We start from the raw sequence: 16,808 nt of genomic DNA on the forward strand, positions 1-16,808 counted from the left end.
TCTGGGGCCCACTATTTGACATCTCCTGCTCTGATATCTCTAGCTTTCCCTCTTGATTTTCTTCTTGCATTTTTTTTTTCTGGCTGTATGCAAATACTCAGTCTTTTTGTTTGTTTTCATTGTAGCCTCCTGATAGATTATGTCTCTCAAATCCTTATTTTTTGGTACTGTAACCCTAGTCTCTCCAGTGTCCTAGGTGCATACAGTCCTAAAACTTCCTTTTGGCACTAGAACACAAACATGAGCTTGCCAGACTTTCCACAAATCTCATTCTTTTGTGAAGCACACTCATTCTGTCCCAAGCATGTAGGTCCCTGGCTGCTCTACATTTTTGCTTTTCCATTATAGCACTTATTAGAAAGAATGACCAGAGTTTTCTTTCTGTGGTCTCCCACTGGTATTTGAACTATGTGAGAACAAGAATCCTGTCTTTTCATGAAGTTTGCCAGGTATTTATCACTGAACCCATCAGAACAGAATGAGTAGTCAAAAAACACCATGCAAGAAAGTCACAACCACTTAAATTGAACTGGTTATAGGCAAATTGATTTGATAGAAGCAAAGTGGATTAGTGGTTACCAAGTGCTGTGGAGTAGTAGAAAGTGGCTTAGGGATACTGAGTTTCTGTTTGAAGTGATGGAAAAGTGTTAGACATGTATTGTTGGTTCTTGTACAACATTGTAAATGTAATGAATATCATTGAGTCATACAGCTACGAATGGCTAACATGGCATATTTTGTGTTACATATTTTAGCATGGTGAAATTTTTAAAGTGAACTGTTTACAAAGAGGAAACAGCCAAGGTTGTGAAATGCTTATTTTCTAAAAGGAAAAGCTAATTTGCTAAATGGAGAACTCCTCAAAGGAAGCTCAGATATTTGTCCTGGTAACAAAGAAAAAAATTATAGCAATACTTTAAAAAAAATCTCATTTTCAGACAAATATTGCTATAACAGAAAACATTGTTAAGTAGTGCAATGAGTGCAAAAGTGAATGAAAGAAAGCACTATTTAAAGGAATCAATCTCTGAGGCCGACTGGTGCTTTTCCTCACTCCACTCTTCATAAGCAACCTTGTTGGTCAGGGTGGGTGAAGGGTCAGGTGGACTGGGTTTATGTTCCACATCTGCCTCAGATTTTGTGTCCTGTGTAAGTAACAGGGGTGCAGTTACCCATGTGAGAGACTTGAATTGAGTTCTTGGATCCCAGCTTTGGGCCACGGCCAGCCTCACCCATCAGCCAGCCTGCAGATGGGAGCACTCTCCAGGCCTTTAAATAAATAATTTTCTTAAAATTCAAGCTATAGTTCAGAGGCTTTGGGGAAGTACTGATTAGCACTCCTATTACTGGCCATCTTTATGTTGTGTTTATCAAGCAGATACACAGAGTGGTTAATCTTGAGACACACCCTTCACCTTGGAGGACAGCCTTAGAAGCATTGCTTTGCATGTATGGATGTTTTTCTTCTAACCATTTTCTTTCTTTCTGTCTCCCTTCTTTCCATGCTGACTTTGGCGTAGCAGACCACTTGGGGATTGAATTCATGGGTAAGACTAAACTATTTGCTCCTTAAATATCCTGGAAAAGCTGTTTTATACTATAGATAATTCTCCCCCTCCTCATCTGATTGTAATTGACATGTCTTCTTATCAGGTGTTATTAATAGCAAAAATGTTTGGTCCACTTTTTATTCACTTACTGATAACTCAAAATGAAAGACTTAACTTTTGTTGGAAAAGGCAATGTAATGTTAAGTGCAGCCTCTGGAAGCATACAGAATTTGGATATGGCTCCTGGCTTACAATTTTGTCTCTAATTCTCAATTTTCTTATCTGTAACATAGGAATAGTAATAGTTCCTATTTTGATGCACATTTAAATTGCTTAACACAAGGTTACAAAATGCCAAACAGTAAATGATAGAAAACAAAATGCATGAAAGTATCCATTTTTATTATTCTCCATTGTAATCCTTTCCTTCTGGCATTCTGACATTTTGGATACATTTTGATATTGATGTTCATTTGGACTATGGGCTGTTAAACATTTCCATGTACAAAATTTAAATATTTGTAAAGTATTTGCAGTGAAAAATGTGCTTTTTAAAAGATCAGAATGCCTTCCAGGGTCTTCATTTCTACTCTTAGAGATTATTCTATTAACAATTAGACATGATTCTTTGAGTGTTTAAGTTAAATTGGAAGAAAACATTCTGTAATTTCAATATGCATCACAGTAGGAGGACAAGAACAGAAAAATATTCAGACATTAGAGTTAAGGAAAATTGACAAGATTGAAATTTCATCTGTATTAATTAGGCTCTACTTGCTTGGCTTTAGTTGAACTTCAGATTTTTCCCCTTTTATGATGTGGATATGAACACCGGCTTCACATATGAATGTGTTTATTGTAACAATACTGATTCATTTTTTCAGGGGGTCTTCAAAAAGTTCATGGAGATGCATATTATGAAAAAATATTTATATATATGTTTCTCGTACCAGAATAAACTTTAATTATATTTAAAGATATATTTCCTTGAAAGGCAAAGTGACAGAGGGGGAAAGGAGAGAGAGAGAGAGAGAGAGAGAATCTCTTCTACTCACCTGCTCAATTCCCAAATGCCTGCAACAGCTGAGACTAGACCAAGCTGAAGCCAGGAACTAGGAAATCCTGGTCTCACATGTGAGTAGCAGGAACCCAAGCACATGGACTGTCATTCTCTGTCTTCTCAGGCACAGCTGGATCAGAAGCAGAGGATCTGTGTCTTGAACGAGGCACTCTGGTATGGACTACAGCCATCCCAAATAGTAGCTAAACCTGCAACACAGCAAATTTATCCCCCAATTTATCTTATACTTTCATTTTCCATGAACTTTTTAGATACCCTTGTACTTGCTTTCACTTTTGCATTCACTCATTCATCCAGCAAATGTTTATGGAATCTCTCTAAGCAAAACAAAAACAAATAAAGAAACTATGCAAAAATGTCAGAGATGAAATAGTAAGTAAAAATGGACAGGGAACAGACCAATGTGCCTTACAGCATAGTAAATGTACAAATAATAATCAGGTAATGAAAATGTATTAAAACTGATAAGTTTCTTAAGAACTAGTTAAGACAAAATGGTGTTACCATGGAACAGTATGATGGTAGACTGTATGCGGAAATTTATAGATAATTAGTAATGGATATTAATACAATAATTAACACCACAAGTACTAGAGAGGAATTAATGTTAAAGAATACAAGATTTATGGTCTGCATATTTAGATAAGAAGCCATTTACTGAGAAAGACTATGATAGAAGAATCTATTTTTTGGTGATTTTACTAGATTGGCTGTGGAATTGTGAGTTTGGGATGCCTTTGGCATATGCGAGAGAAGACATCAAGTTGCTCATTGTATTGCTGGGAATTTTGAGAGTTAGGAATTAATGATTGCATCTTTATGTTGAAATAGGTCTTCCCTGTTGTGTGAATTTATTCACTAGCCCTCCATTATCTGGGTATTACATCATAGAAAAGGCAGACAGCTCAGTCCCTGTAGGTCAGATTTGAAGTTTTGCTAGATAGATGTGATAGAATCTCAGCAGGGCAATGAAATGCAGGGGATTAATCAAATGAAGCACCCTGGAATGTAAGGTAGACGTGGAAGAAAGTGAGGAAGAGATAAGTATCTCAGTGCAATCAGTTAATAGTCAGCATCACTGATTATAGTCACATGGTGCATTGGTTGATAATTATTTTGAAGATGGAATGTTAAAGCAGGTGGAAATCTTCAAAGTATGCCTATTGGGGCAGAGGAGGAAATGATTTGAAATTACAGGTCAAGGGTTCTATGGTTTTGAATAGATTGAGTCAATATTTGTTACTCATGATGATGCTCGAGTTAGGATAGACAGAATATTTGTTACATGCCAAAGTTTCCAATAAATGAGGTGGATTATGCTGGGGTCTAGTAGATGAAAATGAAGGGGGTTATTATATATAGGTAAGGGATGTGCTAGCTATATTGAAAAATAGAGCCCACAAAATTATAATGGCTCAAACCCAGTAGCAGTTTATTTTCTGCTACTATTTTTTTCTTGTACAAGGTAGATCTTTCTGGTCAGTAAATAACTAGCTTCCATCAAAGCAGTGAATCAGAGTTGCAGACTGTTCATCATGTGTTTCAGCATCACCTATATTTCCTTGTCATCGGCACCTAACTAGCAGATGGGAAAAGAGATCATAGATACACATCCATTTCTTAAAAGGCTTGTATGCTTGTTTGATTAGCATTGTGTTCATTAGATCTAAATCACATAAGCACATTCTCCCACAAGAGAGGCTGGGAAATGAAGCCCCGATGAATCCCTGAGATCTTTGAGACAAAAGAGGGCATGGATTTTTAGTAATCTCTGCCATGGTGTGAATGGAATAACTTCTAAAGGAATAAAATTTCTCACAAGAGAAAGAGCGCATTAGGAGCCAGGATGGCACACCACCAACTTTGAGAGTGAGAAAATGAAAACAGCTTTTCAGAAAGGTAGAAGAAAATTAGACTTTTCAGAAAAGGTCTTGGTTCCAGTTAAAATAGGAGAAAAAAAAAAAGACTCAGAAAGAATGATAATGCAGAGGGGGTATTGGTGGATGTGAATGAGCAATTTTTAGGAAAGTAAGTAGAGAGCTTAGTCGCTGGAGGAAGAGCAGAAATCTGAGTCATTGGCCACAAACAGAAAGTTATGGACATCGTCTGTGCAATAGGCTAAGTTATTTGCACTCTCCTCATTCACTGAGGATGGCAGGAATTAATTGGCACAGAGGTGGGTGCACCAACACTCCTTTTGGGGAAAGTGAGCAATGAGCCTTGTGGGATTAGAGAAATTTCCTCACTGGGCTATGGTGATTTCAGACTTGGAGAACAGAAGCTCTGTGACTTGGGTAGCAGAATTCCCACAATTGCAGGACGCATTACATGGCTAGTGGTGGGGCTGGGATAGCTTCAGATATCTCAAGATGTTGTGGCCATAATTATGGCAAACTGTATCAGTTATTACTATTAAAAGAAGTAGACCAGTCTCCATCCAATGCTTGAAGCACTAGCAACTTACAATTTGTAAGTGAAACAATTTGCTATGGCACCAAAATATTTATTAAGAGGTCTCTGTATTAGAACTCATTTAAATGAATGTAGTTACTGGCTTAGGAAAAATAGCAAGTTGTTGAGTAGTTCATCATCAAATCTATTGTTATATTGTGCCTTGTAAAAACTCAAGAGTCAAATCATAGTTATAAGCCTTGGTGGGGTTAGGGGTTGGAATGAGTTCTCAGTAACTGTGTGACTCCAGCAGTAGATACTGCCTTGGAGGAAAGAGATTGGTCAACAAGTCAGAACTAATGGAAGTACATAATATGCATATGAATAATGGCAACTAATAAGAGATTTTTGGACTAGTAAAGAAGTTTATAGACACTGTGAATATACTGATTTTATTGACCTCACTAATTCACACCCATACATTCCTCTAACTGTGTAAAATTCTGTTTGCTCTTTTGGGAACAAGTGTTTTCAGATTTAACTTGTGATTACAGCATTCATATGGGTAAAATTTCCTTTGCTGAAAATGCTGTTATCTCAACTACTGTGACATCTTTGGGATTTAAATTCAGCTGGGAAGCAGAAATGTAAGCCTAGTCTGTATAAATTTGATCATGCCAGTTATTTGGTATGCCTACAGTTGACTGATGCCAAGTTCTGTTTGTGTGTCCATCTATATGAATTTTTAAAGCGTATTTTGTTTCTTAGAACAGCTTAAAGTTCACAGCAAAAGTGTGCATAGTGTACAAAGATTTTCCCTATGATCTTTGCCCCGACACATGCACATTGGTCCCCATGATCAGCATTTGTTACAATTGATGAGTCTACATTGACTCATCATTTTCCAAAGTTCATAGTTTATGTTAGGCTTTATTCCTGATGTTGGACATGTTGTGGGTTTGGACAAATGTATTACACCATATAATCATCATTATCACAAAGAATAGCTTACCTGCCCTAAAATTTCTCCATACTCTGCCTGTTTATCCCCTCCAATCTGGATAATCAATGATCATAGTCATCGTAGTCTTGTGTTTTCTAGAATGTCATATATTTGGAATCAACCCTTTCAAACTGGATTTCTTTTTTTAGAAAACTTTTATTGAATAAATATAAATTTTGAAAGTACAACCTTTGGGTTATAGCAGTTTTTACCCCCATAACCACACTCCCACCCACAAACCATCCCATTTCCTACTCCCTCTCCCACCCCATTCTTCACTGAGATTCATTTTTAATTATCTTTATATACAGAAGATCAACTTAGTATATACTAAGTAGATTTCAACAGACTGAACCCACACAGTTGCACAAAATATAAAGTACTGTTTGAATACTAGTTTTACCATTAATTGTTAATCCGCATAGTACAACATATTAAAGACAGAGATCCTACATGGGGAGTAAGTGCACAGTGACTCCTGTTGTTGATTTAACAATTGACACTCTTATTTACGACGTCAATAATCACCCGAGGCTCTTGTCATGAGCTGCCAAGACTATGGAAGCCTCTTGAGTTCATAAACTCTGACCTTATTTAAACAAGGCCAAAGTCAAAGTGGAAGTTCTCTCCTCCCTTTGGAGAAAGGTACCTCCTTCTTTGATGGCCCCAAACTGACTTTCTTTTCTTAGTAATTCCTTCATGCTTTCTCATGGCTTGATAGCTTATTTCATTTTTTAAATTTTTTTTATTTTTTTTTTTTAAATTTTTGACAGGCAGAGTGGATAGTGAGAGAGAGAGAGAGAGACAGAGAGAAAGGTCTTCCTTTGCCGTTGGTTTACCCTCCAATGGCTGCTGCGGCTGGCGCATTGTGCTGATCCGAGGCCAGGAGCCAGGTGCTTCTTCTGGTCTCCCATGCGGGTGCAGGGCCCAAGGACTTGGGCCATCCTCCATTGCCTTCCCGGGCCATAGCAGAGAGCTGGCCTGGAAGAGGGGCAACTGGGATAGAATCTGGCGCCCCAACCGGGACTAGAACCCGGTGTGCCGGTGCCACAAGGCGGAGGATTAGCCTGTTAAGCCACGGCGCCGGCTGCTTGTTTCATTTTAGTGCTAAATGATATTCTATCATCTGGATTTACTACTATTTACTTATCTATTCACCTACTGAAAATCATCTCTGTTGCTTCCTAAATATAATTGCTATAAACAACCTTATACAAGTTTTTGTGCAGACATGGTTTCAATTCTTTTGTATAAATACCAAGGAGTGTTATTGCTGAATCATATGATTAAAGTCCATTTAGTTTCATAAGAAACTGTCAAGTTATTTTCCAAAGTGGTTATACCACTTTGTATTCCAGCCAGTAATGTCTGCGAATTTCTGTTGCTCTACATCCTTACCAACATTTGTTGCTGTCAGTGTTCTAAATTTTATCCATTCTAACAGGCATGTAGTAATTCTCATTGTTTCAACTTGCATTTTCCAGTGGAATATGATATGGAGCATCTTTTCTTTAGTGCTTATTTACTATCTGTGCATCTTCTTTGGTGAGATTTCTTTCCAGTTCTTTGGCCCATTTTTAAATTTGTGTGTTTGTTTTCTTACTGCTACATTTTAAGAATTTTTTGTGGTGTAGCTGGTTAAGCCATTACCTGGGACATTGGAATCCCATATGAGCACTGGTTCATGCTCCACTTCCAATCCAGCTCTTTGCTACTATGCCTGGGAAAGCATTGGATGGAATGTCAGGTCCCTGGCTTTGGTCTTTGCTGCCAATTGAGGAGTGAACCAGTAGATGGAAAATATCTGTCTCTCTCTCTCCCTCTTTCCATCTCTCCCTCATTTCTCTCTCTGTAACTCTGCCTTTCAAATAAAAAATCAGTAAATACTTTTTCAAAAAGAATTTTTGCAATTTTAGATAACAGTCTTTTATTATCTATGTCTCGTGCAAATTTTTCTGCAATTCTGTGACTTCTCTTTTTATTCTCTTAATAGTACCTTTCGCAGAATACACATTTTAATTTAATAAACTAATGTGATGGTTAAACAAACAAACAAAAACCAGTGATTGCCAAAGGTTGTGGTAAGGGGGGCCATGACTCAGCAGAGCACCGAGTTTTAAGGCAGTGAAACCTATGAAGTCTTTCATGAATCACGTCTTTAGTATTGAATCTAAAAAGTCATTGCGAAACCCTAGATCATGTAGACTTTCTTCTGTGTTACGTTTTTGCAGTGTTATAATTTTTGTCTTTTACCTGTAGTACTGTGATTCATTTTGAGTTGATTTTTCTGAAGCATACAGGGTCTCTGTCTAGGTGTTTTTTTTTTTATTTGCATGTGTATGTCTAGTGGTTCCTGCATCATTTATTGGGGACAAAAAAGCTATCTTCCATCCACTGTATCGCCTTTGCTCCCTTTACAAAGAATACTTGACTGTATTTATATATGTCTGTTTATTCTGTTACCTTGATCTAATTGTCAATTATTTTGCCACCTCCACCCTGTGCTGATTTCTGTAGCTCTATCAGAAACTTTGATTGCATCAGTTTTCAAAAATTTTTCTCGTTCTTCAGTGTTGTGTTGGCTTTATTGATCTTTTGCCTCTCCATATAAACTTCAGAATCATTTATCAAACAAGATATTAAAAAAAAGGCTTACAGGGCTTTAATTGGGATTGCATTGTATTTGTAAGTATAAAGGGAAAAACTGACAGCTTTGAATATTGAGTCATCATTCTCATGGTCATGGAATCTCTGCCCTTGATTTAGTTGTTTAATTTCTTTAATTAGAGTTTGGCAGTTTTCTTCATATAAATCTCAATATTTATTTTTGTTAGATTTATACCTAAGTATTTCAATTTGAGACATGCTAATATGAATGTATTATGTCTTTAATTTCAGATTCCATTTGTGTATTACTGGTATTTCAGAAAATCATTTAATTTTGTTTATTAATTTGTATCTTGCTACATTGCTCTGTTAGTTGCAGGAGTTCGTTTGTTGATCTTTCAGATATTTTTTGGCACCAATGAGTATGTCATCTACAAAAATGCTATTATTCTTTCCTTCCTAATATGCATACCTTATATTTGCTTTGTTATCTTATTTGTAAACTAAAATTTGCAGGATGATATTGAAAAGGAGTGATCACAGGGGACATCCTTGCCTTGTTCCTGATCTCTATGAGCAAGCTTCAGATTTCTCATTATTAAGAGTTGGATCAGGGCTGGCGCCGTGGCTCACTTGGTTAATCCTCCGCTGTGGCACCAGCATCCCATATGGGTGCCAGGTTCTGGTCTCGGTTGCTCCTCTTCCAGTCCAGCTCTCTGCTGTGACCCAGGAGGGCAGTGGAGGATGGCCCAAGTGTTTGGGTCCCTGCACCTGCATGGGAGACCAGGAAGAGGTACTTGGCTCCTGGCTTTGGATCGGTGCAGCGCCAGCTGTAGCGGCTATTTGGGGAGTGAACCAACGGAAGGACAACCCTTTCTCTCTGTCTCTCTCTCTCATTGTCTATAACTCTACCTGTCAAATAAATTAAAAAAAAAATTTTTTTTTTGACAGGCAGAGTGGACAGTGAGAGAGAGAGACAGAGAGAAAGGTCTTCCTTTGCCATTGGTTCACCCTCCAATGGCCACTGCGGCCAGCGCACTGCGGCCGGCGCACCGCGCTGATCCGAAGCCAGGAGCCAGGTGCTTCTCCTGGTCTTCCATGCGGGTGCAGGGCCCAAGCACTTGGGCCACAGCAGAGAGCTGGCCTGGAAGAGGGGCAACCGGGACAGAATCCGGCGCCCCAAATGGGACTAGAACCCGGTGTGCCAGCGCCGCAAGGCAGAGGATTAGCCTGTTGAGCCACGGCGCCGGCCAAAAAATTATTTTAAAAAATTGGATTAGGTATGAATCTTCTGTAGCTGTTTTGTTTCAACCTGAAGAATTTCACCTCTATTCCTAGTTTTAAAACTAGGAGTTTTTTCTTTTTTATTTATTTATTTTTTTAACAGGCAGAGTGGACAGTGAGAGAGAGAGACAGAGAGAAAGGTTTTCATTTTACCGTTGGTTCACCCCCCCAATGGCTGCTTTGGCAGTGTGCTGCCACCAGCGCACCACGCTGATCCGAAGCCAGGAGCCAGGTGTTTCTTCTGGTCTCCCATGCGGGTGCAGGGCCCAAGCACTTGGGCCATCCTCCATTGCCCTCCCGGCCACAGCAGAGAGCTGGCCTGGAAGAGGGGCAACCGGGACAGAATCCGGCACCCCAACCGGGACTAGAACCTGGTGTGCCGGCGCCACAGGTGGGGGATTAGCCTAATGAGCTGTGGCGCCGGCCCAAAACTGGGAGTTTTTAGGCCAGCGCCGTGGCTCATTAAGCTAATCCCCTGCCTTGCGGCGCCGGCACACCGGGTTCTAGTCCCGGTTGGGGCACCATATTCTATCCCGGTTGCCCCTCTTCCAGGCCAGCTCTCTGCTGTGGCTCGGGAAGGCAGTGGAGGATGGCCCAAGTCCTTGGGCCTTGCACCCGCATGGGAGACAAGGAGAAGCACCTGGCTTCTGGCTTCTGGCTTCGGATCAGCGAGATGCGCTGGCCGCAGCAGCCATTGGAGGGTGAACCAACGGCAAAAAGGAAGATCTTTTCTCTGTCTCTCTCTCTCTCTCACTATCCACTCTGCCTGTCAAAAAACAAAAAAAAAAAAAATTAAAAAAAAAAAAAACTGGGAGTTTTTAATCATAGATGAATGTTGAATTTATCAAATGCTCTTTTTTTAAAAAAAAGATTTATTTATTTAGTCATTTGAAAGTCAGAGTTACACAGAGTGAGGAGAGGCAGAGAGAGAGGGGTCTTCCATCTGATGGTTCACTCCCCAATTGGCCACAATGGCCAGAGCTGTGCCGATCCGAAACCAGGAGCCAGGAGCTTCTTCTGGGTCTCCCACGTGGGTGCAGGGGCCCAAGGACTTGGGCCATCTTCTACTGCTTTCCCAGGCCATAGCAAAGAGTTGGGTCGGAAGTAGAGCAGCCGGGTCTTGAACCGGTGCCCATATGGGATGCCGGCACTTCAGGTCATTTACCCACTGTGCCACAGCGCCGGCCTCCAAATGCTCTTTTTAATCTATTTATATAAATATGTGATTTTTAGTCTTTGATGGATTACATCAGTTAGCTTTCCAATGTTGAACCAGCCTAGCATACCTGGGATAAACCTCACTTGCTTGTGTGTCCATTTGTATTTTAATGAATATTTTAACAATTCTTCTCAGTTTTACTGTTCTTGTTTTGGGAAAATATTAATTTCATGTTTCCTTACTATGGAATGTCAGTCGTGAGATGATGATCTGAAACCATCATGTCTTTCCTTCACATCTTCCCATTCCCAATGGTCAGATCTACATATACCCTTATTGACCAGACTCAGAACCTGAATATGTCACACAATTCAAGAAGGGAATTTCAAATCATATGCTTCAAAAATTCTATTATTATATAATCAACATATATTTATTATATCCACTGATTCCAGATATATAAGATTTTGAAGGTGAAGATATATGTTCCACATCCATCAATGGCCCAAAGCCCCAAGACAAAAAAAGAGGTAAAGCTACTTAGAAGTGAAATCATAAAAATCAGTGCTATAAAAATATCATGGGCCCTCAGCATCAGTCCTTAAGGCTTCCTGGTCTGGCTGAAAAGCCCATGAAAAGCCCATGAAAAGCCCATTTCAGGCATGGAAAGCCAAGACACTATGGCAAAGATATTCTATATGGAGGATCTCTGTGAGTGAGACCCCAGCAAAAAGAAGTGGCTATCAAGGAAGGATGTACTTTTCTTGAAAGGGAGGCAGGAACTTCCACTTTGCTCATGGCCTCGTCTAAATACTGACGGAGTTTGTGGATTCAGAAGGTTTCCATAGCCTTGGCAGCTCATGTCAAGAGCCTCGGGTGGGCACTGACACCATACATAAGAATGTTAATTGCTAAATTAACAACAGGAGTCACTGTGCATTAACTCCCCATGCAGGACCTCTGTCCTTAAGAGTTCTAAGAGTTACCTGTAAAACTAGTTCCCAGTTTGTGTGTATGTGTGTGTGTGTGTGTGTGTGAGCAAAAGGTTGAAATCTTTACTTAGTATGGAGTTGGTCTTCGGTGTACAAAGTTAATTGAAAATGAATCTTAATGGAGAATGGGACTGGGAGGAAGAGAGGGAGGAAGGATGGGAGTATGGGTGGAAGGGCAGGTATGGTGGGAAGAACGACTATATTCCTCAAGTTGTTTTTTTTTGAAAAACTTTTATTTTAGAACAGTTTTATTAAATTTACAAAACAAAAATTGTGAAGTAATACAGAGTCCCCATATGCCTAATACCCAACTTCTCCTAGTGTTAACATCTTTTTTTAAAACTTTTATTTAGTAAATATAAATTTCCAAAGTAATTCCTAAAGTTTTACTTATGAAGTTTGTCTTCCTTAAAAAATAAATATTAAAAATGTCATAGGCCAGATACAAAAAGAAGGAAAATGGGTTTGGAAAGGTCAGGGACAGTTTCTCCAGGGAGGAGACATTTAAATTGAGCACCAGCCAAAACAGGTCAGCTGTACTGAGTAATGCCACAGGGCAAATGTATATTGGCCCCATCCTGCTTCCACTTTGGGGTAAGCCTTGCTTTTTCAGTCTCTCTGTCTGGGTCCATGAGCTCCTCAGAGTCACCGCTTTGGAATTGGAGAGAGGATACTAACTTCAGTAAAAGCAATTAACCAAAAAGCTTTTCTGAGTTAATTTATTAACTTTAAGGGACAATTATCCTATTGAATAAGCCATGCCAAACCTAATGTCTGTAAAGCTGTCAGCATTCAAAAGGATTGTCCTTAATTATATTCATGAATTTTTCTTAATTGTGCTTCTGGGATTGGCACCATGAATGTTTCAACAACAAATACGGATCTGGAATATGGTGTCAGCTAAAAAATTAAAGTTAACTGACATAATTAGGGCAGGGATTTGGAGATGCATACAGATACAGAATTATGTTCGCAGAAATTTAAAATAAAAGAGCTGTTATGAAACCAGTAATCAAAAATATTTCTTAAATACATGTCTTACCCTCACTCACTCATTCCTGCATGAGTAAAAATAGGTATTTTTAGGAAAAATGTTTTGCAAATTCCCTCACAGTGTGAACAGATCAAGAGAGAATGAACAAACTATTTTGCAAGCCCAAGTACTCACTAAATTGTATGAGAAATCCAACCAATCATTCAGATAAGACAGTTGGTCAAAGGGCATGTCAGAACAGCCATGTTCAGAAGGCGTATAGATCATGAGGAGGGGATTCTCATCTGAAAACTATCAAGCTGCTATGTCAGACGATCAATCATAGAACATATCTCCTTATGTCCATCTGAGCTATTTGTTATGCAGTCATTTTCTGACAATACAGTTGGCAATTTAGGCATCAAAGTTGTGTGTATGAAAGCAGGCACAATGCCATTTGAAAACATATTAGCAAACCACAGGAGTGCTGAAGATTATGTGAGAGCTTTTTCATGCAAATTTCTTTCATTGTCATCTGGAAAAATTAACTGAGTGCTGTCAGTTAAATTTCTCATTTGTAATTTTGCATTATTTTTAGAGTAGCAAAATATATTTATGCAAAATCTGATTGAGCAGTCGGTATTTTTTCAAATAAAAAGATTTACAGAACTTTGGAAAATCAAATTCTTAATTAAAATCTTGAAAAGTAATTCTAAGATAATTGCTGTATTTTTCATGTTAAAAAAGAAACTAAGTTTTTCATGAAAGTACAGAAATGTGTTAAATGCAAAGTGTATGCTAAAAAGTATATGTAAGTTCATAATTCATAAAGTTACTACTTCAGGTTTAACTATAATGAGAGTACTTGACAAAGTTAATGGAAAATAAAATTAAAATGTTAGTTCATTTTTATGAAAAAACTTTTGAGATTCATGCATAGTTTTTCCATAATTTACATTTTCTATGAAATTTTTGAAGACCCTCATATTAGGTTGCCCTCATGTGAAAAAAAAGTGACTTTTGGGTATCTTAATGAGTACTGAAGATGATCTCTTCAGAAGTGACCAGTTTTTATCTCTTTGTAGATGATATGAAGTGTGAATGTCTTCCCTTTAGCTCCCTGCATATTATAATGAATCGCTGTGCTTTCCTCTAAAACTGACAGGTTTATTTGTTAGCAAAAGGATTCATATTTCTGTTATAATTTGTGATTTGACATTGGAGATATATAGAAATGGGGACCCTTCCCCCCTTAAATAGCAATCTTGCAGTCAGGATTATTTGGAAGAACACTGTTTTTATTCATTTGACTATGTCATGTTTTCTTATAAAATGAAATGATAATTGATGGGTAAATGGATTTATATGTGTGTTTGTGGAGGGTTTGCAATTAAGAGTATTCTTTTGGTTGTGCTTTTGTATCTTTTGCCTGTTATACTGCAGGAGAAAGTAGATGTTTTAGAGTAGTAAAAGTGAACATAATTGCTTGATAAATGCCACAAAAATTAAGTGACCAATAGAATTCTCAAAACAGAAATGCATGAGTTAAGAACTCTTTATTTCATCATATAATATATGAGATATATTTAGCTGAAGTATCCAGAGATCAAGAATATGGAAGATAGAGAATTTGGACTCAAATCTGTTCCTGCAGAGCTCTTGAATTCTGTGGGTGACTGCCTACTGGGTTGTCACACAATGACCTCTGTGTGGTTACTCAGAGGTGGTAGTCTGGAATGTTGGAAGTGATAATGCAATTCTGTAACTACTCCCAGTTTTGCAGGTAATATTTTCCAAGACTTATAGGATTGTTGGTGAGTCATTCACAGTATCCAAGCTATAAGAAAATGAAATATGGATAAGATGCCAGTTGTAGATGTACAATCAGATTTATAACTGCTAGGTGTTTTCTCATTTGTTTAATCTTGTCAAGAATTTGACCATCCCTTCACTTTTACCCTATGTTGCTTTTCAGCGTATTCTAAGTACAAGTGCTTTTAATTACAACACCCTCCTGGTGTTTTTTTGTTTGTTTTCTTTAGCAAAGACCTATTTTGCTACATTATTGATGTTCCAAAGACTATCTAGCTTAACACCTAAGAGAATAATATTTTCCCGTAATTGTTAAGACTAGCCACTAGCACTATGGGTGCCTCTGGTGGTTACTTTATTTACTTTATTTAGTAAACTAAATAAAGTCACAGATACTCAAATAAATTCAGAGGAAAAATTCCAAATGGCATTAAAATTTTTCCATGATCTTTTCAAAGGAACAGTTATAGCCAACAAATACAGATATACTATGATTGTCACAAAACAGAAAATGAGAATTTTTGTAAGTACATTTGTAGGTAAGATTCCAGAATCATTTAATAAAATTTCATCGCTAGACACTGAAGACAATTTGCTTTGGATAACTGGGGAAAGTAGCATTGTCCACTGAAAGCCAACACAAGCCAATACATCTTAGCTAAATGATTGTAAAGATTTTTTTTTTAAAGTTGGTAAACAACTGCATTGGAAATTTCTATGTAGGGAGTGAATATAGGGACTTCAGCAAAATCTGGGACAGATGCTCATGAATATTTTATGTAATCTGGTGAAATATGGATTTTATCAATTTAGAAATAGGTAGATTGGGGCAGTGAGTTCTATCTGAAGGATCAAGATCAAGAATGAGCAGAGTTTTCTAGTTGCTGGTTTTATGACATTTTTATTAATGTCATAAAAAAAGACAGGGTTTAAACCCTCATCAAATTAGTGAACTTTTATCAAGAATGATTACTTCTTTATCAGATAGGGAGAATTAAGCCTCCGCCTGCGGCGCCCGCACCCCGGGTTCTAGTCCCGGTTGGGGCGCCTGATTCTGTCCTGGTTGCTCTTCTTCCAGTCCAGCTCTTTGCTGTGGCCCGGGAGGGCAGTGGAGGATGGCCCAAGTCCTTGGGCCCTGCACCCGCATGGGAGACCAGGAGAAGCACCTGGCTTCTGGCTTAGGATCGGCACAGCGCCAGCTGTAGTGGCCATTTGGGTAGTGAACCAACGAAAGGAAGACCTTTCTCTCTGTCTCTCTCTCTCATTGTCTATAACTCTACCTGTTAAAAAAAAAATCTTAAAAAAAATAGACTCAAAATAATATGAAATATTAATCAATATCAAATGGATTGCATACACATGCCAACTATCTAAAATGTAGGTGAAGGCTGTATGTTTAGCTTGGGAGTTAAGATGTGCAGATAAAGTACCTGTGTTCCCTATTGGAGTAATTGGAATTGATTCCCAGTTGCCGCTCCTGACTCTACCTTCTTGCTAATGCAGATCCTGGGAGACAATGGTGACTCAAGGGATCGGATTCCTGCCACCCATGTGAAAGAACTGGGATGGAATCCCTGGATCCCAGCTTTCTCCTGGCCCAGCAGAATTGTCCACTGTGGGCATTTGGGGAGTGAATCAGCTCTATTTGTATCATTCTGTCTCTGCCTCTCAAATAAATTTTTTGAATTGAGTTGGTAGTAGGTCCAAAAGATCTGGAATATGCTAGAGAAAATAAAAAAGAAGACAGAAAGAACAACAGGGATTTCAGATCATCATTAGAAAGAATTCCTCTGAGAAGTTAAAAAAGAATCATCATTTGTATCTACTTCTCCCTGACAATTGCCTCCAGGGCCAGGGAGCATGAGTGGAATGGGAGAGGAAAAAAGTGTAATAGATCGAATATGTGAAGAAGCATCAAAGCGAACATGGTGCTTGTTCTCCTAGGTCAGTGCCTCA

At 38.5% G+C, this 16,808-nt stretch overlaps 1 protein-coding gene across 3 annotated transcripts in view; it reads left to right on the forward strand.

Moving 5' to 3' along the window:
- The window catches only part of NRG3 (neuregulin 3), a 1,158,196-nt gene that overhangs the window by 1,017,908 nt on the left and 123,480 nt on the right, over positions 1-16,808 (forward strand). For 2 of the 3 annotated variants that reach the window (XM_062214690.1, XM_062214691.1), the window contains exon 4: positions 1,521-1,547. In XM_062214690.1, coding sequence (XP_062070674.1) covers positions 1,521-1,547 — 27 coding nt within the window. The remainder of the gene's footprint in view (positions 1-1,520; positions 1,548-16,808) is intronic. The other variant, XM_062214692.1, reaches the window with a different exon arrangement.

Source organism: Lepus europaeus, chromosome 17 (genome assembly GCF_033115175.1).
Source record: "Lepus europaeus isolate LE1 chromosome 17, mLepTim1.pri, whole genome shotgun sequence".
Classification (NCBI taxonomy): domain Eukaryota; kingdom Metazoa; phylum Chordata; class Mammalia; order Lagomorpha; family Leporidae; genus Lepus; species Lepus europaeus.